Raw genomic sequence first — 27,892 nt, 5'->3', positions numbered from 1 at the left:
CCTGCTTTCTATCTGAATTCCAGCAGGGGGAGACTCCTTAAACCTGCTTTCTATCTGAATTCCAGCAGGGGGAGACTCCTTAAACCTGCTTTCTATCTGAATTCCTGCAGGGGGAGACTCCTTAAACCTGCATTTTATCTGAATTCCTGCAGGGGGAGACTCCTTAAACCTGCTTTCTATCTGAATTCCTGCAGGGGGCGACACGTGCGGTTGCAAAAGGAGGTCGGTTTCTGTAGAAGTCTATGAGAAAGTGACCCACTTCTCACTTGTTTTATTATTATTATTATTATAAATAAATTATAATTTATTTCCTCAGTAAACATTTTCATAATGAGTTCATGGTCTCAATCGCTAGTTTTAAGTCTTCTGCAACACAGAATGATGTTCATTTTTTGAATTATGATCTCGTTGATTTTAAAATCTGCGATAAAGCAGGGGGTATGAAATGGAAATTGAAATACCAAATTGTCTAATTGACATAAGTAATCATACTCTTTGTCATGACAAGCCAAAATTAGTTTATGCTTATTTAGGTGCATGACCTTTGCATGTCATGACTTCTTGGTGTCTGTGAACCTTCAACATCGTTTGGATGTTAAATAACACGTGCTGGCTGCCAACATTACTCTAACTGTGACATTATGGTAGTCTGATGGCCAATAGTATCACAGACACATGCAGGAATGAGGAGAGAGTACTTTCTCAGGCCAAGTAGATAGGCAGTACAATAGACAAACATTTGCACTACAACAGAATTTGGTCTGTAGGATATATTTTGTGTGAAGAAGCTCTAAGATCATGACTGACCAATTGTTCCCTGTCCTTCCTGATCTTCAATGAAGCCATCTGGTTTGATAAAATTTGAAAGGGAGTACCAGGATATTAGGAAGATAATTTAAGCTGAATAAAAGAACTCATATGGCGTTTTTCCATTATGTGGTACCTGCTCGACTCGCCTCGACTCTACTCGCCTCACTATTTGTCCGTTTTCCATTGCAGATTATCGTACCGCCTCAGCGTGGCTGGTCGTCATAACGGCGCCGCAGTAAACTGCCGTGACCTAACGCGACATACACACACAGAACGTGGAAGGTGTGTTGTTGTTGCCACAGCCAGAAGACACAATTAGTTTCTAAAGAAGCTGGAGGCAGCAAAAAAAAAAAACAGCTAGCTAAACTATTTAAAAATGGCGGGTTCGTTCAGGACACCCCCCTCTGTTGCTTTCACGTCACCTTTTGGTATCGGCTCAGCTCACTTGGAACCTCGACTGAGGTGGTACTAAAAAAAGTACCTGTTAGCAGGTACCAGGTACTTTTTATCATAATGGAAAACCAAAAAAGGCGAGTAGAGTCGAGGCGAGTCGAGCAGGTACCATGTAATGGAAAAGCGCCATTAGATCAGGAAGAACAGTGAACAATGGAGCTGTGTTTCGCAATCAGTGGGAAGTGTGATACAGGTTGTGGAATGGCCTTGGCTGTCACCACTCCTAGGTCTGCAGAAGATAAAGAAATACACAGGTGTCTCAGTAATATGAACATCGTAAAACATTTTGTAACCAGTGTATACATTTGATAAATAGAATGCAAACATAAATATCCCAAAAGTAACGAACGGTCTGTTTTGGCCTGGGAGCAGGGAAAGCCAGGGTATATTTTATGCATGGTGCGGCATCGTGGAAGGGGCCGAGAGGACCGGACAGCAGAGCCGAGAGGACCTGGACTACATCCAACTGATAACAATACCACCAAGGATGGGCAAGGAGGATGGGCAAAAATGTATGAAAGTACAAGGTTTTGAGTTAGCGGGCATCAGCTGCCGGACGGGACTATGTCTGTTTGCTAGGGAGAGAAACAGGATTGTCTTGAAGGAGTCTGATCCTTGTGCACAAGTTTGTATTCTGCAATATCATTTCACTAAAGCTTGTTATATTTTAACTGAGTGAATCCTGAGTTTTATTTCTGGTCTACCAGTCAAAGAGCACTTAAAAGTTAAACGAGCGGGGTGAAGTGACCTTAAAAAATTGGAGTCAGATTATGTCTGGCCATTGCGGCCAGACCAGAACCAGTCAACGGTCACTTTAAAACCTTCAGGTCCAAATATCAGATCATATGTGATGTTACAATAGTAGGTGTTATATTATAGTGTGCTAATATACTGTACTATATATTTTTTACCATGTAAAAACGGGCCTGCCTTTTCAAAAGTTTAATGACTTACCCATGTTATAGCAAGTGTGGCTAATTTGAATATTTTGTGTGTAGGTAGGTAGGTAGGTAGGTAGGTAGTTAGGTAGGTAGGCAGTTAAGTAGGTAGGTAGGCAGTTAGGTAAGTAGGTAGGTAGGTAGTTAGGTAGGTTGGCAGTTAGGTAGGTAGGTAGGTAGGTAGGTAGTTAGGTAGGTAGGTAGGTAGGTAGTTAGGTAGGTTGGCAGTTAGGTAGGTAGGTAGTTAGGTAGTTAGGTAGGTAGGTAGGTAGGTGTCATGATCAGAGTAAAAAGTTTGTGATTGTCATATTTGTCAGAGTTCTATCTTCAGAATCGGTTTTGAATCAAAACAAAAGAGCAAAACAGACAGAGTACTGAGCTATAAAATAACATGTTTAGCTGACCGTTAGTCCTAAATATTAGCTTGCTGATGTGAGTTTGCCTATTTTTTATTAACTCGGCTACATGACAATAAGGAACGACATTACTGAGGACATTACTGCGGCTGTTATTCTGGGTAAGTGACAACTATATAGGCATACTTGAGTTTGATAGCAACTGTTGCCAAAAATGGTGCCTGCAAAGTATTAAGAAAATTCCTGGTAGATACAGAGAGGCTCTGAAATGTTGGGACATAGACAGCCTATTAACGTTATAGGCTACAGACTACTCTGGTCTCAGCAGGTTAAACAGCTTCATCTAGTGGATAATTTAAATCATTAGTTTTATTTTAGAGTGGCCACAATAATAACCCACTGTAAATTGTTTATTATTGCAACATCAATGTCTATGATGATCATTGATTGAGTGTATTTACAGACATGAGACACATGATGCAGACATGACAGTTAAGCTTCATCCTGAATCTTTTCAGAGCTGGGGAATCAACTGCTGATCTATTTTGCCACTTGTTTTACTGACTTTCTAGTAAATGCATTCTGCCTGACTGTAACATTATAAACTTAGTGCTGTTGGTTCCTGTTATGAAAGATAAAACAGGTGGCATTATTAGTAATGTTTGTAGGTCTGCAGCTCTCACTAGTGTCCTTTCTAAGGTGAATGGGAGGATTCTGATAGGTTAGAATTATTTATTTACTTACAAGTGATGATGAATTTGGTTTGAAAAGCAGCATGGCTCGGATACAGAATGTACATATTTTTTATCAAAATGTTGCTAGTTACTGTTGCAGTTCCACTTTGTCCATAGTTTTCTTGGATACATCTATAAAAATAAAAATGTAATCAATAAAGATTCATCAGATTCATAAAATGAGTGTTAGAATAGCACCTACAGTAAATATCTGCTCAAAATCCAGCTGACAGTCAGACAGCAATGCACTCCATTAGGTGTTAAAAATTGTATTTAAAAAAAAAAAAAGACCAATCAGGGGCGGCCTCTAGCTCACCCAGTATGAGCGTGCGCCCCATGTAGGCTGAGTCCTTTGCAGCGGCACGGGTTCGAATCCAACCTGCTGCCCTTTGCTGTGTGTCATCCCCTATCTCTCTCCCCCTTTCACTATCTAATAAATGGAAAAGCCCCAAAAAAACAGTACTTAATTTTTTTTTTTTTAATTACCAATCAGTCTAAATATGTTTAAAGCATATAGGGATATGCAAAAAGCCTAAGTACGACATAGGTTTTTATTGGTCAATGTGTATTTGCTAATAATTTGATGTGCTTTATGGTTCAAAAACCCTATGAAAAAACGAGGTAGAGATGGAGTGACCCTGCCCGGAGGAAGCCCGGGGCCCCCGTCTGGAGCCAGGCCCAGATGGAGGGCCCGTCAGCGAGCGCCTGGTGGCCGGGTTTGCCACGGAGCCCAGCCGGGCACAGCCCGAAATAGCTACGTGGCACCTATCTCTCCAACCCATGGGCCCACCACCTGTGGGAGGAACCGCTGGGGTCGGGTGCGCTGCCACATGGGTGGCAGTGAAGGTCAGGGGCCTCGACGGACCAGACCTGGGCAGCAGACGCTGGCTCTGGGGACGTGGAACGTCACCTCTCTGTGGGGGAAGGAGCCGGAACTTGTGCGGGAGGTGGAGCGCTACCAGTTGGATCTGGTGGGGCTTACCTCTACGCACAGTCTCGGTTCTGGAACCATACTCCTGGATAGGGGTTGGACTCTTTTCTTCTCCGGAGTTGCCCAGGGTGTGAGGCGCCGGGCGGGTGTGGGGATACTCACAAGCCCCCGGCTGAGCGCCGCTACGTTGGAGTTTACCCCGATGGACGAGAGGGTCGCCTCCCTACGCCTGCGGGTTGTGGGGGGGAAAACTCTGACTGTTGTTTGTGCGTATGCACCAAACAAGAGCTCAGAGTATTCGGCCTTCTTGGAGACCTTGAATGGAGTCCTGTATGGGGCTCCAGTAGGGGACTCCATAGTTCTGCTGGGGGACTTCAACGCGCACGTGGGAAATGATGGAGACACATGGAGAGGCGTGATTGGGAGGAACGGCCTCCCTGATCTAAACCAGAGTGGTTGTTTGTTGTTGGACTTCTGTGCTAGTCATGGATTGTCTATAACGAACACCATGTTCGAACATAGGGATGCTCATAAGTGTACTTGGTACCAGAGCACCCTAGGCCAAAGGTCAATGATCGATTTTATAATCGTTTCATCTGATCTGAGGCCATATGTTTTGGACACTCGGGTGAAGAGAGGGGCAGAGCTGTCAACTGATCACCATCTGGTGGTGAGTTGGGTCAGAGGGTGGGGGAAGACTCTGGACAGACCTGGTAAGCCCAAACGGGTAGTGCGGGTAAATTGGGAACGTCTGGAGGAGGCCCCTGTCCGACAGACTTTCAACTCACACCTTCTGCGGAGCTTTTCGTGCATCCCTGTGGAGGCTGGGGGCATTGAACCCGAGTGGACAATGTTCAAAGTTTCCATTGCTGAAGCTGCGGCGGGGAGCTGTGGTCTTAGGGTCTTAGGTGCCTCAAGGGGCGGTAACCCACGAACACCTTGGTGGACACCGGTGGTCAGGGAAGCCGTCCGACTGAAGAAGGAGTCTTTCCGGGATATGTTATCCCAGAGGACTCCGGAGGCAGTTGCAAGGTACCGAAGGGCCCGAAGGGCTGCAGCCTCTGCCGTGAAAGAGGCAAAGCAGCGCGTGTGGGAGAAGTTCGGAGAAGACATGGAGAAGGACTTTCGGTCGGCACCAAGGTGCTTCTGGAAAACCGTTCACCACCTCAGGAGGGGGAAGCGGGGAACCATCCAAGCTGTGTACAGTAAGGATGGGACGCTGTTGACCTCAACTGAGGAGGTAATAGGGCGGTGGAAGGAGCACTTTGAGGAACTCCTTAATCCAACTAATACGCCCTCTATGGTAGAGGCAGAGCTGGAGGATGATGGGGGATTGTCGTCAATTTCCCTGGTGGAAGTTGCTGAGGTAGTTAAACAACTCCACAGTGGCAAAGCCCCAGGGATTGATGAGATCCGTCCGGAAATGCTTAAAGCTCTGGGTGTGGAGGGGTTGTCTTGGTTGACACGCCTCTTTAACATTGCGTGGAAGTCGGGGACGGTGCCTAAGGAGTGGCAGACCGGGGTGGTGGTTCCCCTTTTCAAAAAGGGGGACCAGAGGGTGTGTGCCAATTACAGGGGTATCACACTTCTCAGCCTCCCTGGTAAAGTCTACTCCAAGGTGCTGGAAAGGAGGGTTCGGTCGATAGTCGAACCTCAGGTTGAAGAGGAACAATGCGGATTCCGTCCTGGTCGTGGAACAACGGACCAGATCTTTACTCTCGCAAGGATCCTGGAGGGAGCCTGGGAGTATGCCCAACCGGTCTACATGTGCTTTGTGGATCTGGAGAAGGCGTATGACCGGGTCCCCCGGGAGATACTGTGGGAGGTGCTGCGGGAGTATGGGGTGAGGGGGTCCCTTCTCAGGGCCATCCAATCTCTGTACGACCAAAGCGAGAGCTGTGTCCGGGTTCTCGGCAGTAAGTCGGACTCGTTTCAGGTGAGAGTTGGCCTCCGCCAGGGCTGCGCTTTGTCACCAATCCTGTTTGTAGTATTTATGGACAGGATCTCGAGGCGTAGTCGGGGTGGAGAGGGGTTGCAGTTCGGTGGGCTGGGGATCTCATCGCTGCTTTTTGCGGATGATGTGGTCCTGATGGCATCGTCGGCCTGTGACCTTCAGCACTCACTGGATCGGTTCGCAGCCGAGTGTGAAGCGGCTGGGATGAGGATCAGCACCTCTAAATCTGAGGCCATGGTTCTCAGCAGGAAACCGATGGAGTGCCTTCTCCAGGTAGGGAATGAGTCTTTACCCCAAGTGAAGGAGTTCAAGTACCTTGGGGTATTGTTCGCGAGTGAGGGGACAATGGAGCGGGAGATTGGTCGGAGAATCGGCGCAGCGGGTGCGGTATTACACTCAATTTATTGCACCGTTGTGACGAAAAGAGAGCTGAGCCAGAAGGCAAAGCTCTCGATCTACCGGTCAGTTTTCGTTCCTACCCTCACCTATGGTCATGAAGGCTGGGTCATGACCGAAAGAACGAGATCCAGGGTACAAGCGGCCGAAATGGGTTTCCTCAGGAGGGTGGCTGGCGTCTCCCTTAGAGATAGGGTGAGAAGCTCAGTCATCCGTGAGGAGCTCGGAGTAGAGCCGCTGCTCCTTCGCGTCGAAAGGAGCCAGTTGAGGTGGTTCGGGCATCTGGTAAGGATGCCCCCTGGGCACCTCCCTAGGGAGGTGTTCCAGGCACGTCCAGCTGGGAGGAGGCCTCGGGGAAGACCCAGGACTAGGTGGAGGGATTATATCTCCAACCTGGCCTGGGAACGCATCGGGATCCCCCAGTCGGAGCTGGTTAATGTGGCTCGGGAAAGGGAAGTTTGGGGTCCCCTGCTGGAGCTGCTACCCCCACGACCCGTTACCGGATAAGCGGAAGAAGATGGATGGATGGATTGATGTGCTTTATGGCTTTCCACCTATGATTTATGGTTGACTGAATAGAACCCCCCCTTTTAGTAAAAAGGTTTGGCTTTGTTTTACCTCTATTATTCCCAGCTATTTAAACCCTTGAAACCTGGATTTGAAAGATTTCTTTGTTATTGTCTCACAGGCGTTGCCCTGGGCTTGACTCTCGAGTCCTGTGGCCAGGTGGACAGCGACATCCTCTACATGGGCTCTCCAGGAGAAATACTCATGTGGATGCTTCAGGTGGCTACCGTTCCTCTCATTGTTATGAGTGTGATAATGGGTAAGCCACAGGAGTATTGCTCACACTGTTAACTGTTACATTTGGTTATACATGTTGCACACACAGCATTTAAAAAGAATATACTGGTGGTTTGACAAGTTTAAACTTATTAAACCTATATAGAGTGTTAAACCTTCAAGCGAGTCTTTGTAACTTTTGTAACACCAGCCACTGTGGCCATAAGTCCTAATTACAGGATAATGGTAAATGCTAAAAGGTTGCAAGTATAGATGATGTATGAAGTCAGCAAACTGACGTAGTAATGTTAGGTAGGTAGGTAGGTAGGTAGGTAGGCAGTTAGGTAGGTAGGTAGGTAGTTAGGTAGGTAGGTAGGTAGTTAGGTAGGTAGGTAGGCAGTTAGGTAGGTAGGTAGGTAGGTAGGTAGGTAGTTAGGTAGGTAGGTAGGTAGGTAGTTAGGTAGGTAGGTAGGCAGTTAGGTAGGTAGTTAGGTAGGTAGGTAGGTAGTTGTCATGATCAGAGTAAAGAATCTGACCTGTTTTCTTTCGAAGTTTGTGATTGTCATATTTGTCAGAGTTCTATCTTCAGAATCGGTTTTGAATTAAAACAAAAGAGCAAAACAGACAGAGTACTGAGCTATAAAATAACATGTTTAGCTGACCGTTAGTCCTAAATATTAGCTTGCTGATGTGAGTTTGCCTATTTTTTATTAACTCGGCTACATGACAATAAGGAACGACATTACTGAGGACATTACTGCGGCTGTTATTCTGGGTAAGTGACAACTATATAGGCATACTTGAGTTTGATAGCAACTGTTGCCAAAAATGGTGCCTGCAAAGTATTAAGAAAATTCCTGGTAGCTACAGAGAGGCTCTGAAATGTTGGGACATAGACAGCCTATTAACGTTATAGGCTACAGACTACTCTGGTCTCAGCAGGTTAAACAGCTTCATCTAGTGGATAATTTAAATCATTAGTTTTATTTTAGAGTGGCCACAATAATAACCCACTGTAAATTGTTTATTATTGCAACATCAATGTCTATGATGATCATTGATTGAGTGTATTTACAGACATGAGACACATGATGCAGACATGACAGTTAAGCTTCATCCTGAATCTTTTCAGAGCTGGGGAATCAACTGCTGATCTATTTTGCCACTTGTTTTACTGACTTTCTAGTAAATGCATTCTGCCTGACTGTAACGTTATAAACTTAGTGCTGTTGGTTCCTGTTATGAAAGATAAAACAGGTGGCATTATTAGTAATGTTTGTAGGTCTGCAGCTCTCACTAGTGTCCTTTCTAAGGTGAATGGGAGGATTCTGATAGACAGGTTAGAATTATTTATTTACTTACAAGTGATGATGAATTTGGTTTGAAAAGCAGCATGGCTCGGATACAGAATGTACATATTTTTTATCAAAATGTTGCTAGTTACTGTTGCAGTTCCACTTTGTCCATGGTTTTCTTGGATACATCTATAAAAATAAAAATGTAATCAATAAAGATTCATCAGATTCATAAAATGAGTGTTAGAATAGCACCTACAGTAAATATCTGCTCAAAATCCAGCTGACAGTCAGACAGCAATGCACTCTATTAGGTGTTAAAAATTTTATTTAAAAAAAAAAAAAAAGACCAATCAGGGGCGGCCTCTAGCTCACCCAGTATGAGCGTGCGCCCCATGTAGGCTGAGTCCTTTGCAGCGGCACGGGTTCGAATCCAACCTGCTGCCCTTTGCTGTGTGTCATCCCCTATCTCTCTCCCCCTTTCACTATCTAATAAATGGAAAAGCCCCAAAAAAACAGTACTTAATTTTTTTTTTTTTAATTACCAATCAGTCTAAATATGTTTAAAGCATATAGGGATATGCAAAAAGCCTAAGTACGACATAGGTTTTTATTGGTCAATGTGTATTTGCTAACAATTTGATGTGCTTTATGGCTTTCCACCTATGATTTATGGTTGACTGAATAGAACCCCCCCTTTTAGTAAAAAGGTTTGGCTTTGTTTTACCTCTATTATTCCCAGCTATTTAAACCCTTGAAACCTGGATTTGAAAGATTTCTTTGTTATTGTCTCACAGGCGTTGCCCTGGGCTTGACTCTCGAGTCCTGTGGCCAGGTGGACAGCGACATCCTCTACATGGGCTCTCCAGGAGAAATACTCATGTGGATGCTTCAGGTGGCTACCGTTCCTCTCATTGTTATGAGTGTGATAATGGGTAAGCCACAGGAGTATTGCTCACACTGTTAACTGTTACATTTGGTTATACATGTTGCACACACAGCATTTAAAAAGAATATACTGGTGGTTTGACAAGTTTAAACTTATTAAACCTATATAGAGTGTTAAACCTTCAAGCGAGTCTTTGTAACTTTTGTAACACCAGCCACTGTGGCCATAAGTCCTAATTACAGGATAATGGTAAATGCTAAAAGGTTGCAAGTATAGATGATGTATGAAGTCAACAAACTGACGTAGTAATGTTAGGTAGGTAGGTAGGTAGGTAGGTAGGTAGGCAGTTAGGTAGGTAGGTAGGTAGGTAGGTAGTTAGGTAGGTAGGTAGGTAGTTAGGTAGGTAGTTAGGTAGGTAGGTAGTTAGGTAGGTAGGTAGTTAGGTAGGTAGGTAGGCAGTTAGGTAGGTAGGTAGGTAGGTAGGTGTCATGATCAGAGTAAAGAATCTGACCTGTTTTCTTTCGAAGTTTGTGATTGTCATATTTGTCAGAGTTCTATCTTCAGAATCGGTTTTGAATCAAGGTAGGTAGTTAGGTAGCTAGGTAGGCAGTTAGGTAGGTAGGTAGGTAGGTAGGTAGTTAGGTAGGTAGGTAGGTAGTTAGGCAGTTAGGTAGGTAGGTAGGTAGGTGTCATGATCAGAGTAAAGAATCTGACCTGTTTTCTTTCGAAGTTTGTGATTGTCATATTTGTCAGAGTTCTATCTTCAGAATCGGTTTTGAATCAAAACAAAAGAGCAAAACAGACAGAGTACTGAGCTATAAAATAACATGTTTAGCTGACCGTTAGTCCTAAATATTAGCTTGCTGATGTGAGTTTGCCTATTTTTTATTAACTCGGCTACATGACAATAAGGAACGACATTACTGAGGACATTACTGCGGCTGTTATTCTGGGTAAGTGACAACTATATAGGCATACTTGAGTTTGATAGCAACTGTTGCCAAAAATGGTGCCTGCAAAGTATTAAGAAAATTCCTGGTAGATACAGAGAGGCTCTGAAATGTTGGGACATAGACAGCCTATTAACGTTATAGGCTACAGACTACTCTGGTCTCAGCAGGTTAAACAGCTTCATCTAGTGGATAATTTAAATCATTAGTTTTATTTTAGAGTGGCCACAATAATAACCCACTGTAAATTGTTTATTATTGCAACATCAATGTCTATGATGATCATTGATTGAGTGTATCTACAGACATGAGACACATGATGCAGACATGACAGTTAAGCTTCATCCTGAATCTTTTCAGAGCTGGGGAATCAACTGCTGATCTATTTTGCCACTTGTTTTACTGACTTTCTAGTAAATGCATTCTGCCTGACTGTAACGTTATAAACTTAGTGCTGTTGGTTCCTGTTATGAAAGATAAAACAGGTGGCATTATTAGTAATGTTTGTAGGTCTGCAGCTCTCACTAGTGTCCTTTCTAAGGTGAATGGGAGGATTCTGATAGACAGGTTAGAATTATTTATTTACTTACAAGTGATGATGAATTTGGTTTGAAAAGCAGCATGGCTCGGATACAGAATGTACATATTTTTTATCAAAATGTTGCTAGTTACTGTTGCAGTTCCACTTTGTCCATGGTTTTCTTGGATACATCTATAAAAATAAAAATGTAATCAATAAAGATTCATCAGATTCATAAAATGAGTGTTAGAATAGCACCTACAGTAAATATCTGCTCAAAATCCAGCTGACAGTCAGACAGCAATGCACTCTATTAGGTGTTAAAAATTTTATTTAAGACCAATCAGGGGCGGCCTCTAGCTCACCCAGTATGAGCGTGCGCCCCATGTAGGCTGAGTCCTTTGCAGCGGCACGGGTTCGAATCCAACCTGCTGCCCTTTGCTGTGTGTCATCCCCTATCTCTCTCCCCCTTTCACTATCTAATAAATGGAAAAGCCCCAAAAAAACAGTACTTAATTATTTTTTTTTTAATTACCAATCAGTCTAAATATGTTTAAAGCATATAGGGATATGCAAAAAGCCTAAGTACGACATAGGTTTTTATTGGTCAATGTGTATTTGCTAACAATTTGATGTGCTTTATGGCTTTCCACCTATGATTTATGGTTGACTGAATAGAACCCCCCCTTTTAGTAAAAAGGTTTGGCTTTGTTTTACCTCTATTATTCCCAGCTATTTAAACCCTTGAAACCTGGATTTGAAAGATTTCTTTGTTATTGTCTCACAGGCGTTGCCCTGGGCTTGACTCTCGAGTCCTGTGGCCAGGTGGACAGCGACATCCTCTACATGGGCTCTCCAGGAGAAATACTCATGTGGATGCTTCAGGTGGCTACCGTTCCTCTCATTGTTATGAGTGTGATAATGGGTAAGCCACAGGAGTATTGCTCACACTGTTAACTGTTACATTTGGTTATACATGTTGCACACACAGCATTTAAAAAGAATATACTGGTGGTTTGACAAGTTTAAACTTATTAAACCTATATAGAGTGTTAAACCTTCAAGCGAGTCTTTGTAACTTTTGTAACACCAGCCACTGTGGCCATAAGTCCTAATTACAGGATAATGGTAAATGCTAAAAGGTTGCAAGTATAGATGATGTATGAAGACAACAAACTGACGTAGTAATGTCACTTACACAGGCATATCTACCTAAAGTTAGCTAACATTAGCCACCATGAGCTACTGGTTATACCAGACCAAGTAAAGGCCGTTTTATGGTCCTGCGGAGGCTCCACGCAGAGCTTTCGCCATAGCCTACGTAAGTGGCCTGATGTTTATACTTGTGCGCTGGTGTGTGCGTCAAGCCGGCATGTGTGTGTGTGTGTGTGTGTGTGGGGAGTGTGTTAGAGTGAGGGAGAAGTGAGTGACGGCAATTAGCTTCAGAGTGAGTAGCGACTCTAGAGTCATAGTGAGAGAAACAAAGTGTCTCCCCTGTTCTTTCTGACCACAGTGGGAAATCTGGAGCAGGAAAAGTTAACCCTCTCCTTGATTTCATGTTGTTTACGGAGAAGGAGAACCAGGAAATGAGTCGGGCGAAATGCAACGCTACAAAGCCACGGCCAAGCGACGTGCGTCACTGCGACATGCGTCGCTGCGACGTGTAGTTACATTTTTCGTGAGGTGCACGACAGGATACGGCATAGGGTACGGCATAGGGTACGGCGTAGGGTACGGCGTAGGGTACGGCGTAGGGTACGGCGTAGGGTCCGGCGTAGGGTGCGGCGTAGGGTGCGGCGTAGGGTGCGGCGTAGGGTCCGGCGTAGGGTCCGGCGTAGGGTCCGGCGTAGGGTCCGGCGTAGGGTCCGGCTTAGACGCAGAGGGGTCTGCGGGGGTACGCCGTTGATTCAACACAGAAGCATAAAACGACCTTAAGGCTGCAGCAGCAAAACCTCTGAATGTACTGGAGAGAAAAAAAACTAAATCTTTCTGAAAAACTGAAAGTAAACTAAAACTAGGAAACACACTCTGAAAACTCCAGAAGTCAAAACTAAAATAAAACAAACATTTATTAAAATGTGAAACTTTTATTACCTTGGTCTCCTCACAGAGGTCTCAAACACACCTGAGCTCACTTGTTATCACTGAGATGTAACTGTGCTCCCCTCACTCTCCATTACCTACCCTTATGTAAGACTAATATATTGACCATCCATACTGTAGTCTGCACATTGTCGCTCATGTTGTTGTTTTTCCTAGGTGTTTCTGGTCTAAGTGTTCAATCTTCCAGGAAAATTGCTCTGATAGCTGGGATTATAGGTAAGAGAAATATTGGTTACTGGTTTTATTAGGAAAGATGCCCTTTTTATTGACGAACAACAAGTTTCCTCTTTCACTTGAGCGTGTAAATATGCTATTCAAAACTCACTCACTCGCCTTTGTCACCATTGTAATTGCAGTTTTTTTTCAACCAGGTAACACGTTTACTTTCTTGCATGATCATCTTCAAGAATGTGTTCTTGCACCATAGAAATAAAATGGATAGATAGGCCATTTCCATTCAAATCAACGTAGCAGAATGGTCAGAGCAGCAGCCATTTTTATGTGTACCATTGCCATGGTAACCTATACACTTCCATTAATAAGCCGACTTCCGGCAAGTCGTGGAGCTGAGGTTTTAGTAACAGACAAACGAGCAGCGGAGTAGTAACGTTACGAGGCAGAGAGCCAGCCGCTAAATGAGTCAAATTAACTTCATGCTTCATCCACACAAAGCACACTGCTATCACAATTGCTATGGGGGTTCAAACATGCCTGATCAAAATGTGATTGACAGATTTTTTTATTATATAATTATGTATTTTTTTCGTCTTGCTTTTCACAGTTTTATGCCGTGTGAAGCACTTTGCACGTTTTTTTTTTGTGAAGCACTAGAAAAAAACAATGATTTTTTTTTTAAATGATTTACAGTAGTAGCTGTAGTATTTCCTACTCATCCCATTTGAATCTAGCTGCTGTGTTGTGCTCATGAGTTCATGAGGATAACCAAACCCCAGCGGCATGTTATTTTATACTAGTTGGCTACTTATTTCTTATCTCTACTAAAATTAAGGTGTAACACAATCAGAATTTAGTTTAGTTTATTGCAACGTAGGTTTTCGCATACAAGGAATTTGCCTTGGTGTTGCGGTGCATTAACAAGAAATGGCTTACAAGAATTTTATGAACAATCACTGTGGACTCTGGATGAGAGTATGTGTGTGTGTGTGTGTGTGTGTGTGTGTGTGTGTGTGTGTGTGTGTGTGTGTAATATGTCACTAGAAGCCTGTCAGTCAACGAGGGGAGACGCAGCATCATTTTACACAACACCCTCTGATTTAAAGCGTTAGAACAAAAACCATGAAAATCGGGAATTATTAAAAACAAAACAAATTGAAGCTGCAAGCGCAATAATCAAACAGTGCTTCCTGTTTCATGGCTAAACACAGAAAATGGCCACCACACTGACAATACGTACTGATCATGCATTATGTTGCTAAATCAAATTTAGACAATACAATGCAAATTTCATGTAAATTGGATGATGTTTGTCACATGAGGCTGACATCTTGTTAACAGCAGGTGGGGCTATAACTGTGAGTCAGTATTGGCATGTAGATGTAGCCTGGTCCTACCAGAGTCTGGTACATTAGCTTGGTCCTACCAGACTCTGGTACATTAGCCTGGTCCTTAGCCTGGTCCTACCAGTCTCTGGTACATTAGCCTGGTCCTTAGCCTGGTCCTACCAGTCTCTGGTACATTAGCCTGGTCCTACCAGTCTCTGGTACATTAGCCTGGTCCTTAGCCTGGTCCTACCAGTCTCTGGTACATTAGCCTGGTCCTACCAGTCTCTGGTACATTAGCCTGGTCCTACCAGACTCTGGTACATTAGACGTAGTACTGAAGGAAAATGAAAATTGAGCGGAGGTACGTTGGAGGGCGGAGCCAGGCTAATGTAGATGTCCTCAGGACTGAACTCTTATCATGCATGAGAAATTCTGGGCGGATTGAACAATGTACATTTGAGTTACAACAACTTCCTGTTTCATGACGTAACATCGAAATTCGCCATGCTGCCACGCCCACACCCTTCAACGCAGAGTCACAATATTCAAACCTCATCAAGGTCTCCACTGCCTCCCCAGACAGCTCCTTCCCTTTTGGTGTCGCTGTTGAAGCATTTTAATCAGAATTTGTTTGTTTTTTTACAAAAAAAGAGAGAAAAATATTTTATAAATGATGGATATTAAGTATTGAATTATTCAACAAATTACTCTTTTTTATATATATTTTTTTTTATATCAATCTACCCTCTTACCTCTGCCTCTATGGACCAGCCTCCTCTGTTATATAGCAGATACAGTGTTTTGCTTCTTATGCTCAACCATGGATTCTGTCTTGTAGGGATAACACTGGTATTGTTGATCAAGCCTGGAGTTTCTTATGGTAGTAAAATAGAAGACGAAGAAGACAGGGAGGCCTCCTCCACTGCTGATGCCCTGATGGATCTTGTAAGGTAAGAAAGAAAGATAAACGTATGGCCGTTTTACAGTAGCCGCGCCAATGTGACGTCAAAATGACGTAGATCAGTATTTTGAGTGCGCGACCGGAGGTTGTGCACCAATCTATTTTTTTTCAGCGGCGCGCGACAAAGCGGAAACAGGAAGTATGAACGAGTTCGCCAACAACCAGATGCCAGGACTCTCAGAGTGACTGCAAGTCTCTCTTTTAAAATTACTGGGTTAAGATGAGTTCTTTTATGGTGAATGAAAGGCTTGATCCCACCAAGTAGGTCATTGAATCAAATCGAAGCATTGACGTCAATGCTGCTGCCAGTTCTGCCGTTGTTTACCTTTTTCTTCTTCTTCTAGTCCGAAGAAAGAGTAAAGTCGGTAGCCTTTCCTCATTAGCGCCACCTCTGTTCAGGAGAAGACTGCAGCTAGTGTCGCGACCACCACGCGCCAGTATAACCCTAACAGTTACGGCGCTCCCATGACGTCACATTTGCGCGCGTCAGGTCGGGAACGACCAGTATACTGAACATTTAAGGGTACCGTAATTCTTCAAATAAAAACCGGGGCCTTTATTTACCTGAACTGCAGAAGGTACCAGGCTTTTATTTGAAGCAGGCTTTTAGAGGCAGGCCTTTATTTCTAAATCCATCTGTTTGATAAGTATAATTGTTTTAAATAAACTGTTTTAAATTAAAAGCCATAGCGTTCCAGTGGACAGAGATCATTCATTTTTTAAGAAACATTTGCAAAAATATCACCATATACAGTACAACAACAGCCAGAAGGGCGACAAAGCAATTTGGGTCAGAATGAATCAAACACCACCATTGTGTCCGTGTAAATAAGCAATTATTGTAATTGTAAAACACATTGCTGGTTTGCAGTAGAGCTGGGGGTAAACGATTATTTATTAAACGATTAATCGGGCGATTATTTTATCGATTAGTCAACTAATCTAACGACTAATTGGACGATTAATATAACGATTATTTTTCTGTTGCTCGATTAATAAAAACCATAATGTATCTCAAATAAATACCAAAAAATTCTTAATATATTTTATTAAACAATTTTGCACAGCAAAAAATCTTCTGCTTTACACAAAATAAAATAATTATTTTACTGTTATACAAAATGAAAGGCCAGCCTGTTTACTCTTTTACAGTACCAACATAACTCTCTTGTTCAAAAAAATCAAGTTGTAGTGCAAAAAAGAAAAACACTGCAGTGAACAGTACAGACATTCCTGAGAGTGTTTAACACAACATAACAGTCCCAACATAAAACCTGATGCATAATCAAACTGACTCTCTTAACTGCTATTCTGTAGGTTTACATGCTAATGCAGCTGTGCACTTTGGTGGTGCTAGGCTAACCAACGCATCTTAGCTCTGTGTAGTTTGTTCGTGCTAGGTTAGTAGCTAACGTTCACGTTAGCTAACGTTAGCTACTATAGATAGCTGTGTTCTGCAGCCGTAAGTTAGCTACCATTCAAGCCAACATTAGATGATAACTAACGTTAGCTAAACACAGCTGTCTAGGCGCCAGTAGCTAGCTAACGTTAACGTTAGCTACTAACCTAGCACGAACAAACTGCACGGAGAGCTAAGATAGTTAGCTAGCACCACCTAAGTGCGCAGGCTACACAACACACTACACAAACATGAAATTAATTTAGCTAACGTTAGTACTTGGGACTATATTTTAAGTATTCCCATACCCTCGATGATTAAGGGCGAGCTGTTTTTTTAGGACTTTTTCTTTTCATGGGGCTTTTTGCAGGGCTTTGTTGGGAATTCTGTGAGGAGGTTGCTGTTTCCTGCAATGTTTTGGTCTCCCACATGTGTGTGTGGCGAAGCGTCGACGCAAAAATACGACGTCGACGTAATTTTGACGTCGATGCGTCGACGTCATTGACGCGTCGCTGCAGGCCTAGTTTGCAGCACACCAGTATCTGACTAACGTTACAGACAGTAGCTATAACCAGCATGATCATGACAAAAGAATCTATGTTTCCTCAGAGCTACACATATGCTCAATTACACGTGTGTGTAATAAGCATATGTCACACCATGGCTGAATCACAAAGATACCTCCCAGGTTTTCTAACTAGCCACAGTCCTACATTGTAACTAGAGCCGGGCGATATGGAGAAACTCAAATATCACTATATTTTTTTACCTACCACATTGATGTCGATATTGCAACGCTATTGTAGGGTTGACTATTGGTGTTTTCCCAAAACATTTACACAATGAGATTTTTGATTTTTTTCACTTTATCACTTGACTGTAATGCAACCTTACAAACCAGGAAAAGACAACACTTGTAATTTCATCATGTTACGATATGATACGATATAGCCAAAATGTAAGACTATATCTAGCCTAATATCAAAATCAATATGATATATTGCCCAGCCCTAATTATAACAAACATCTATAGGCCACAGGTGGATTTGACCTTGCCCAGACCGAGCTGGGAGCGGAAGCTCTGCTTCATAGTGTCGTTCACCATGACGTGAGTTTCACTCTGTACTGCAGTGTAGCACAAGCACCACAAGCAATAAAACCCCTCGCTGTTGTATTTCATTTTGTATTTCAACCCATCTAACAGTCCATATTCACGTCTCTTTAGTTCCATGTTTGTGTTGGTGATTGCCACAGCCTATGTGGAGGCTCAGAGCATATGGGACCCTTTCCAGAGACGCGTGTCTGTGGAATCCAACCCCTCCATGGAGACGTGGAGACCTTTTAATCCCAGGGGAACTGTGCTAATTCACAGTGATTCAGAGTAAGTGTAAAACGGGACAAAGGTTGATCAAACCTCATGATATCATCAATGCACAAAAATATATAATGTTAATCTAATGAAGAGGAAGATCCATCTATTGATTGTTAAAAAGGTTCTAAGACGATCTTTAAATAATGTTCCATCGTTCTGATTAGGTGTGTTTAAGAGGCTCTGACACACAGAGAGGACGGTGATAGCTGTCAGGCTGTGGCTAACCTCTGTCAACAGTTTTTGCAGTGTCTGGTACTGCCACCACTTACTTACCTTATCGTTGGTCATTTGGGTACATTTGCGTGTTTAACCTGAGGCAGTTGGTGAGTGAGAGCTGTCTGATTGGCTGTTCAGCCGGGGGAATAAGTGATTTCACCCCTTTAGTGTAGTTTCTCATTGTTTCTTTCAATTATTATTGCAGGAGCAAAAGACCACTTTATAGTGCTAGTGTATCATATTCTCACTTTGTATTCCAGCCTAAAATGAGACTATTTTAACGATTTTACAGTGATATAAAAAATCATATATTTTTTCTTGTCTTTAGTTGCTGCAACTAATGATTATTTTCATTATTTTCTCGATTAATTGATGAATCATTTGGTCTATAAAACACTTTAGAAAACCATGACAAGTTTGGAGAAAGATAGTTAGCAGAATGATTTTCTATTGATTGACTGAATCTGATTAATAAAGCTAATTGTTGCAGCTCTTCTCTTCTTTAGAAGCTACAAGGGGAGATGCAGCATGTAAAGTGTACTTTAACAGAAAATTGTCAACCTTTTCAGGTTGAACGATTACGGCGACTCTCCCCAGAACTTCCGAGGAGGATATGCGTCCAGCAATGGAGCAGCTCGGGTCAGAGGCCGACAGGGCAGCCAAAAGAAGAGGTCCCGGATCGGCTTCAGCCGCCCTTCAATGCAAGCTACTTCCTCGCAGCTGACCCAAGGGAGTACAACCTCAGGCCAAGAAGGCCCTCCAGCTGCCTGCCAGCTAGCCAACCAAAAAGCTCGGCGTACCAAACAACTGGACCTCCAGGGTCAAAGTTTAGCTGGGCCATCGCTGCCTCACAGAGGCCTCTGTCCTGACGATGCAGAATATGCCAACCTGATAAGAGCCATAGACAACGACCTGGACCGTCCAGATTCACTCAGTGGTGAGACTCTACAGGAACAGAGCACTCAGTCAAGATAGCCGGGCAGAAGGCCTCTGTAATCAGGTACAGGTCTTTGAGGTGTGTGTTTACTATTGTTTGCAGTATTGGAATCCAAAGGGAAGCTGCGCGGCAATACAAAAGCCCAGAGGAAGAAGGAAGAGAGAGAGAAAAAATCAACAGTAAAGACTCAGGGAGAAGAGCTAAAAGATAACCTGGCCGACGACAGCTCCTCCACTACCACAGAGACCTCCAATCCAGATGTGGAGGCGAACATCAAAGAGGTACACTTGTCTCGTAGTCCGAGCTCACATTCTGGGTTGTACATTTAATTTCTGTCAACTCTCTCCATGCATTGCATCTAACACAGCTGTAGACCTGAGATATGGACTCAAGTAAGTGCTGTCCCATAGCAGATGAGTCAAAGTTCTCATTTTGTGACTCGACGTGGGTCTGCTATGAGACTTTACATGGTGACCAATAAACATTGAGAAATAACATAACCAGGATGCGCATGTCTCCATAGCATACAGCCTATTTTCCTCCCTGTAGCCATGCAAATGATTTCTACGCTCAACTCATTTATGTGCTAGTTTCTGCTTTTAGCTAGCCTGGCTCCGCCCACCTACGTACTTCCGCTAAATTTTCATTTTCCTTCACTACTCCGTCTGGGTTTCAGTATATTCTTGGGTTTTCTCCGGTCAAATTTTTAGCGGTCCAATCAGCAAACAGACGGAGTGGCTGAGGACAATGACATTGAGGTTCGCTAACCTTCGGTGAGTTCCGTAATGGCGGCGGAGAAAGATGCGGTCCGTTGTGGCAACGCTGTCGAATATCCAGAAGTTAAAGCATGAGTAAGAACAATCTTTGCTGAGTTTTGTTGGTGGACATAATGTTGTGGCCCTCCTCCCCACGGGGTTCAGGAACAGTTTGATTTTGGCTAAGGCTAACACTAGCGATGCTAAGCCAATAGTTGTTGTCGTCTCCCCTCTTGTTAGTCTTGTCCTACCAGACAGTACGTAGGAGGGCGGAGCTAGGCTACCAGATCCAATAGTTTTAAACTTCAACAGAGTACCCGCCTTCAAGGAAGTTAACACTTGTCAATGGAGAGTGGCCAGACTCTCTGGACTAATGAAATGTACAAGAGTCTCGTAGGACCAGGCTAGCTTTTAGCAATCAAAAGAGCTCCTTTTTTGTCTTTGTCAAATATTTGTTGCATTTGTCTGTTATATTAATTATTAGAAATAACCTATTTTTTATGCTGTCCGCCCTGTTTTAAACAAGACGTTGAAGGAGGCGTCCTCCTACTGCATTTTTTATAAAATGATCTAATAAAATGTGTTTTGTTTAAATGCTTCTACAGCTTAATGATAAATGATCAGCTGGGATGGCATGGTGGTGCATGGTTAGCACTGCCACCTTTTTTCACAGGGCTTTTTGATTTTCAAGTCATTCTCAAATTATTGACTTGGACTGGGTCGAAAAGACTGATAGTACGTGTCCATTGTCAGCGTCATTTCACCGCTTCCCATTCATTTCTAAGGAAGCAGCCGTGCGTTGCATTCTGGTAGCGTCACGGGGACTTTGGAGAAGTTTGCGTAAATTGCATAAAGTTGAATCCAACCAACTTTATGCAAATGAGGAGTCGCCTCTCAAAACCTGACGGAAATCTTTTAAACTGACCGTTGTCCATCTGAAATGAAGACACATTCAGCAACCGCATGGCCTATTTGTCGCTTAAAATGTTTTCAGAAACATGTTTCAGTGAACGCCATTATGGTCGTTTTTGAAATTCGAGAGCAGCCAGACCACGTGACACGTTTGTCCAATCAGCTGCAGCCATCACGGTTGTAGGAGGGTGGAGACTGTTTTCTTTGCTTGTCAGTGGAGAGAAACTGGTGGCGAGCCAACCAGCGTGCAATGCTGCGAAGCGGGGCGATCCCATGTGTGAAAACAACACGTATATATACATGTACTTTCAGAGGTATAAAATGCAATGCTTTTCCCCCAAAAAACGATGTATAGACTAATACAAAAGTAATTCTCTCAATCATCACTTATGAGCCACTAGAAGTGTGTGGTAGTGTCTGAATCTGCAGGGACCCTGGCTGCTGCTTTTATTGTTTATTTTGGTGAGTGCGGGACGTTTGTGGGCGTCAACAAAGAGCTTTTGGGCCCCACATGGGTGTGTAACCCCCAGCCAATAACCGCGTGCATGTTGTGCAGCCCGTTCCGTGTAAACTGCCACTTTCTTGACCGACACAGAGAAACAAACAGGATGAAGCTCTGCTTTCACTCGTAATCCCACACCTTTTCGCGGAGGTGTGGATGTGTTTATTTGTGCTTTAGAACATTACCTCCGTGCAACAATTCGAAAAGATTGTTTTATTTCTCTGATTCCCTCTCTTCATTTACTCTCTAGCTCGCTCAACTCTCTGGCTGTTGAGCCGGGGAGGAGGGGCCAACTTTGAACACTGTGCAAAGCGATACTACATATTCTACCTTTAAAAACGGCTCTGGCATCTACTACTATGGAAATGACATACTAATATGCATACTCTTCATCATATATTTTCCCATCATTTCTTCCAGGAACCAGTGAAAAAGAAAGGAAGGACAGTAACCACGGAAAAAGTGAAAGAAGAGGCTTCAAATTTCCTAATCAAACCTAAGAAACAAGGAAAGACAAAGAAAGAGAGCCCAGCAGAAAAATCCAGGTATGTTCATGTAATCCAGTGTTTCCTCTATGTTGATTTTGTAGTGGCACCATGGCAAAATTTCTGCCACCACGGTATCAGAAATAGGGCTGTACAATAAATGTAGTTGCAGTTGCCTTTTAAATTATCCTGCCGCTCACATAGCAATTTAACAACAAGTAGAACTATTCAGAGGTTATTGGACCCGTCCAATTTAACTCCACATACTGTTGTGTTGATGTAGTTTATTGTCAAAACGTTCTCTTTCTTCCGAGTCGACTATTAAACGAACAGCTCCACCAAAAACGTCACCGCAGTGGGTACGTTCTAAGTGTAGACCTGTTGTAGATGTTAAGTGCCCTATAGTTCCTCTGTTCGGACAGACCCCCACTGCTAAAAAAAATCCTAAAGGAAACACTGTAATAACAGGCGATGACATCATCTTTTTTGTGTATTGCTTTAAAAAAAATCCTTTTCATGACAAATCTTTTGATTGTTCCCAGTTCTCTGGAGCTGCCATATGTAACACCGCTGGAGAACAAACGACGCCAGAGCTTCACCTCCAAAGCTCTGCACCCTCTCGCCAACATCCCAAAGACACGCCCGCTGCAGAAACAGAGATGTGAGTTTCTTCACTTAAAGCAACACTAGGTCATTAGTTACAAGTTACATGGTATTTCTTTAAATATGGGGCTGCTTGATTATGGAAAAAATCATAATCACAATTATTTTGGTCAATATTGAAATCGCGATTATTTAACACAATTACTCAATGACTCGTTGGAAAGATGTTGCATATATTAAACTTAAAAAACAGTTAAATAAAAGTTAAAACAAATCAATAGTGAAAACACCTTAAACTGTGAAATTTCCCTTAATACTTTTCCCACCTGAACGTTTTTGAATTCCCCTTCAGAACGCAAGACAAAATAAAAGTTTACTTGCAAAATGTAATGTGCAAAATACTTGTTTTTCTAGATTGCATTGTTTTTGTTTTTTATTACAATTCTATTAATTGTGCAGCCCTATTTAACTGTTGTCTCTTTGCCATTTGCTTTTATACCAGATGTGTTTGTGACATGTTTGTTTTGGCAGTTGATGGGAAGCTGGAAGAAGGGCGCTCCCTCCAGACAATAAACGCGGACCCTTTCCTGAAGGGATCCATCACAGCAGGGACCAGCTCCCCTCCACCCACCTCCCCCAGCTTACTGTCCCGAGGCTCCAACAGCAGTGTGCTCAACAGTAACAGGTATCCACATGGTCAAATGTGAAGCGAATAAAACAACACAATTTTAGCTCATGCCGTTTAAAAATTCTGGAAGAACTTATGTCCACTTACCAAAAAGCTGTCTCTCCAGCATCATTACCAGCAACTGTTAACCTTTAAAAAACTATCAATTATGTACCAACCCGCCTCCCAGCCAACAAACGCAAGCCTCTCCTTTTCATTTGTCAAAATCTCAATGAATGATAACCAGCTCCAGATCAGTTTTGTCACTGATGACCATTCTGCACACCATGACCCCCCTGCCTTACTCTGTGCACTTTAAAAGGAAACAATTTTTGCCTGTTAGATTTCTGAAGGAGGTTTCGGTCCTGCTATTTTAACCTTTGAACAGCTCTCTTTCCACTGGCTGCCTGCCTTAAACATACAGTAGTGCAGCCACGCTTCCCAGGAAGCCCAGCTTTGACCCTCTTGATTTAAAAAAAAATTTAGCATTTTTATCAAAGATTTTAGAAAATACTGGGTTAGTTGTTATAGTGGATTATACTTAGATCTACGTCCTGTTAAAAAGCAGTGAGGAAGGCAACCTGCCCCTGCCTAATGTCTTGTCTTATCAGAAATCAAGTGCTGGATGTCTCCAGCTAAGTGAAAATAAATAGAGCACTGTGTAACTCCTTTAAAAAACTCTATTTATAAATTGAGTTAACTATGTATTTATTATCATAATAAAGCATGCTATTTTGGTACTGTATTTTTAGTTTTTACCTAAATCTAATCCAGATTCTTGGTGAATTTTTGACACTTTTGCAGTGAGGGAAACCAAAAGAAGGCCCCAGGAAATAAATTGTCTGTAGCCACTCTACTCGCGGGCAAAAATGGGAACCCCACCTATGCTGCCGTAGTTGCTGGTTATGATAAAAGCCCAGGTACAGATGTAACCATGAACTAACGCTTGATCAAAGTGTGTGTCCCTGTGCTATGCTGGTTTGTTTACGAGAGAGACCACTGATGTTTCCTGTTCTCTTCAGGCGGCTCTGGCCCAGGTAAAACTGACAGCCAAGGAAAGACTCTGCCGCACATGACATCAGTGGAAAGGGACAGCTCTGACAGGTAGTGTGAGAAAATGACAACATTTACATCCAGACATGACCGCAACATGTAATCCCAGTTTAATATTCTGCATATATTTGTTTTCCTCCCATAGCTCTGGATTATGGAGTCCCATTGACACAGTCAGTAGTACCAACTTCCATTCTGCCAACTCATTCTCTCTTTTTCAACCCAACAATTCCTTCAACCTGACACGAGGTAACCTGTGTGGCTATGTCAACGAACAGATAAGAAAGTAGAGTAACTGGTGTAACAGTTTATGGTTGACTGGCTGCATTCAAACTGAAGTGTGTGTGTGTGTGTGTGTGTGTGTGTGTGTGTGTGTGTGTGTGTGTGTGTGTGTGTGTGTGTGTGTGTGTGTGTGTGTGTGTATTTAGTTTTAAGTGGAATGAATCTCCCAAAGTCATCAGAGTCTCAGCAAAGCTGGCCTGACTTCACCCCTGCCTCGTCCATCTGGGACATCCCGAGCAGTGACTGGCCCCGCAGCTCCAGCTCCCCGGCCACTCCAACTGCAGTAAGATCCCTTATGCTTACCGTACACTAGAAGAAAGTCTGACACCGTCTCACATCTAAAGATAATCATCTCACATCTAACGCTTAAGACTGTCATAATATGTAAAGACTGGGGATCTGGCAGGCTCACACATTGCAAGACTACAACTAGATTGGTTTTGAAAAAGTTAACCAAGCTAGCTAGCTATTGCTATCGGTAGCTGGTAACTACAGTAAGGGAAAGTTTGCTGATTTTCTGTTCTGCTGTACAAGCAAATGAATGGTGGCGGTACCCGGAGGTAGGGATAGACCGATAATATTTCCTGTTTGCGTTGAAGCACCGCTCCTGTCGCCTAGCAACCTTGACAGTTACAGCTGATAAGTGATCAAAACGTTAACTACAGCACCGAAATAGAGCCAGAAGTTGTTCCTTGCATTTTACCATTTGGTCAAGTGTCTCAAAGAGAGAGGAAAAATAAAAATAAACCCTCATGGAGCGTACATGTGAACATCTCAGAGCTCCAGGCAGCTCACAGCGGGGGCCTTAGAGCAGGACTGCCTATATTCGACATCTACACAGTTAATTTCTTGCCTAAAACAATGTCAGAAGTGAATTTAATAATGAAATAGCGGCCTAAAAATGTAAAAAAAAAAAGGAAATATTGGTTGACACAACAGTTGGGTCCTCCGAATTCTGTAAAAGGAGGCCGCGTTTGTGGACCGGGTTTGAAGGAGCCTTCAAAATTAAAAGAAATGGGACAGCCTTCGTCGCGCTGGTGTGACGCAATCTGTCTATGAATGCAGCCTCCGAAGGCTGCAGCCTCTGAACTGGGTCATAGCTACTTTTAGGCGTTTGCTACTTCCTGTTTGGTGCTGGAGGGAGTGCACCCATTGGTTGTTAACAATGGTCACGTGATTTGACTTTACTACCATGTGCTCATAATATGCTTTTGGCTTTTTCCCTTTCCTTTATTGTGCTATATATCTTTTACAAAGTCCACCCCAAAGGGACTTACCATCTCCAACAGAAAACACTGTTCACAAACTGCTCCAAACAGCTCTATTGTAGTCCAGCCTTTACTTCAGAGACAAACGTGGTCACTTTGGAACACACGTTATAATGCTCGCCTAGCTGCTAGCATGGCACGCCCTAATACTCTGCTTCTGACTGGCTAGTAGTCCTTACCTAGGTACTGTCAGGGCACGCCCTCATACTCTGCTTCTGACTGGCTAGTAGTCCTTACCTAGGTACTGCACATGTGCAACTCCCAACAAAGATGGAACAGAAGTGAGATGTCTCACTCTGTAGCTAAAACAGAGAGCTCAACACACAGGGTGAAAAGAGGAGCTGCAGCAATGTGCAGTACAACAAAATATTTTGTTTTTTGAAAATTAAACCATGTAAACCTATTCTGATATAACCTCTAAATACAATTATGAACCTGAAAATGAGCATAACATGAACACTTTGAAACTTAACGATAATATCAAACATGTTTGAGTTAGTCGGAACGTCAAGACAGGAAAAAACTGACTGGGACTGAGTTTTAAGACCTTACACCAAACGATTGAGACTACGGGAGCATGCCCAACTCTAGCAAGACTCTCAGGATTTCATAGCGATGTTGGATATTAGTCTGTGATAGTGGAATTGCTTAAAAAGTAATTTGGTGTAAGATCGGCATTAGTTGTTTTTAATGTAGGTTGCAGATACATTTTTTTCCCTTCCTGCTCACGATACTATTGTGTAGCTTCTCTTCTCTTTTTTTCAGTCCCTCCTGGGAAACGCCCGCGGCCCCTGGTCTGCCACCACACCCTTCGGCAGCTCCATTTGGTCAACAAACGCAGACTCAGCCTTACGCCCTTTTCCTCCAACGACCAACTCGACAACGCTGACTGATCTGGTCAGCAGTCCCGCCCCGTCGCCGCCAGCTTCAACCGAGATGAGTCGGCCCTACAACCCATGGAGCATGTGGCGCCTCACTCTGAGCAGGAGCATTAATGTTGGAACAGACATCTTATTTTAAGCCATGTGTTCTCATTGGTTTCTTATTAAAGTTGGTTTGACAAGTCAAATTTGCATCTGTTACGGGGCAGCATTAGCTCATTTTGGAGTTGTGCATCTGTCCATCTTTCTCTTTTTGTCTCTACCAACTCCTGAGGGAAATATCTGTCTCTTTTGCTGCCAAATACTTCACTTGGTTCGCCAGCTAGTCTAATTGTGTTTGTCTGCTGCACAGGTAGTGTACAGTAGGTTTTTAGAGCTACGGTATTTTGTTTAGAGCGGTGAGAGTGAAGCGAAAGTCAATCACAACGAGCTCCTGGCAACACATGGTCTGATTTCCCTTTTGGAGGTGAGTTTCCTCAGATTTCAGCCCAGGGTTTACTTGCTGGTGTGTTTTTTTTCTCCACTTCTGCTGGCTGGGCCACAGCTACCTGTGCTGCTCCTGGTCAACCTGATCTCACAGAATTCCGTGAAATGAACACGGCCCCTTAACTCAAAATCTGTGGCAGTTTTAAGGAATCGCAGAAAATTACGTTATGGGCCCACGGAAGAATTCTGTGAAATGAACACGGCCCCTTAAGTTAAGGAAAAGGTCGTGGGTGGGCTTAACTTTCCATGACACGCGGGACAACAACGGGACGGTTGGGTTCAGGAAAAGAAGAACGGGACGATTAACGTTGGGTTTAGGGAAACAAACGGTTGGACAACAATGGGACAGTTGGGTTTAGGAAAAGAAGAACGTGTTGTTTGACCCATCCACCACCCCAACCAACCTCCCTCCCTATGCAGATTTTCAGGCTTTCATTCTACTCGCTATCGTAGTCGCTCTTAATGCTACATCATCTTCTCATTCACTTTACATCACCAT

General features: G+C 43.2%; 1 protein-coding gene across 6 annotated transcripts; it reads left to right on the top strand.

The window, feature by feature from the left end:
• The first annotated feature begins 2,557 nt into the window (after nucleotides 1-2,557).
• LOC116053630 (transmembrane protein 131-like) lies at nucleotides 2,558-27,079 on the top strand. 6 transcript variants are annotated; one of them, XM_031304715.2, is made up of 18 exons: nucleotides 2,558-2,718; nucleotides 7,261-7,398; nucleotides 9,448-9,585; nucleotides 11,797-11,934; nucleotides 13,269-13,328; nucleotides 15,453-15,564; nucleotides 18,008-18,082; nucleotides 18,200-18,355; nucleotides 19,132-19,499; nucleotides 19,602-19,780; nucleotides 22,089-22,213; nucleotides 22,696-22,814; nucleotides 23,288-23,441; nucleotides 24,228-24,343; nucleotides 24,446-24,527; nucleotides 24,622-24,725; nucleotides 24,905-25,041; nucleotides 26,792-27,079. In XM_031304715.2, exons 1-18 carry the CDS (start codon nucleotides 2,667-2,669, stop codon nucleotides 27,044-27,046), a joined length of 2,508 nt encoding a protein of 835 aa, XP_031160575.1. In that variant the 5' UTR covers nucleotides 2,558-2,666; the 3' UTR covers nucleotides 27,047-27,079. The 6 variants fall into 6 exon arrangements, with proteins under 6 accessions (XP_031160575.1, XP_031160576.1, XP_031160577.1 ...); XM_031304716.2 differs by lacking the exon at nucleotides 13,269-13,328; XM_031304717.2 differs by lacking the exon at nucleotides 18,008-18,082.
• The last annotated feature ends 813 nt before the right edge of the window (nucleotides 27,080-27,892 follow it).

This window comes from Sander lucioperca, chromosome 15, assembly GCF_008315115.2.
Source record: "Sander lucioperca isolate FBNREF2018 chromosome 15, SLUC_FBN_1.2, whole genome shotgun sequence".
In the NCBI taxonomy this organism is placed as follows: domain Eukaryota; kingdom Metazoa; phylum Chordata; class Actinopteri; order Perciformes; family Percidae; genus Sander; species Sander lucioperca.
Note: the sequence above shows the minus strand (reverse complement) of the source record. Positions and strands in the feature narration are given on the sequence as shown.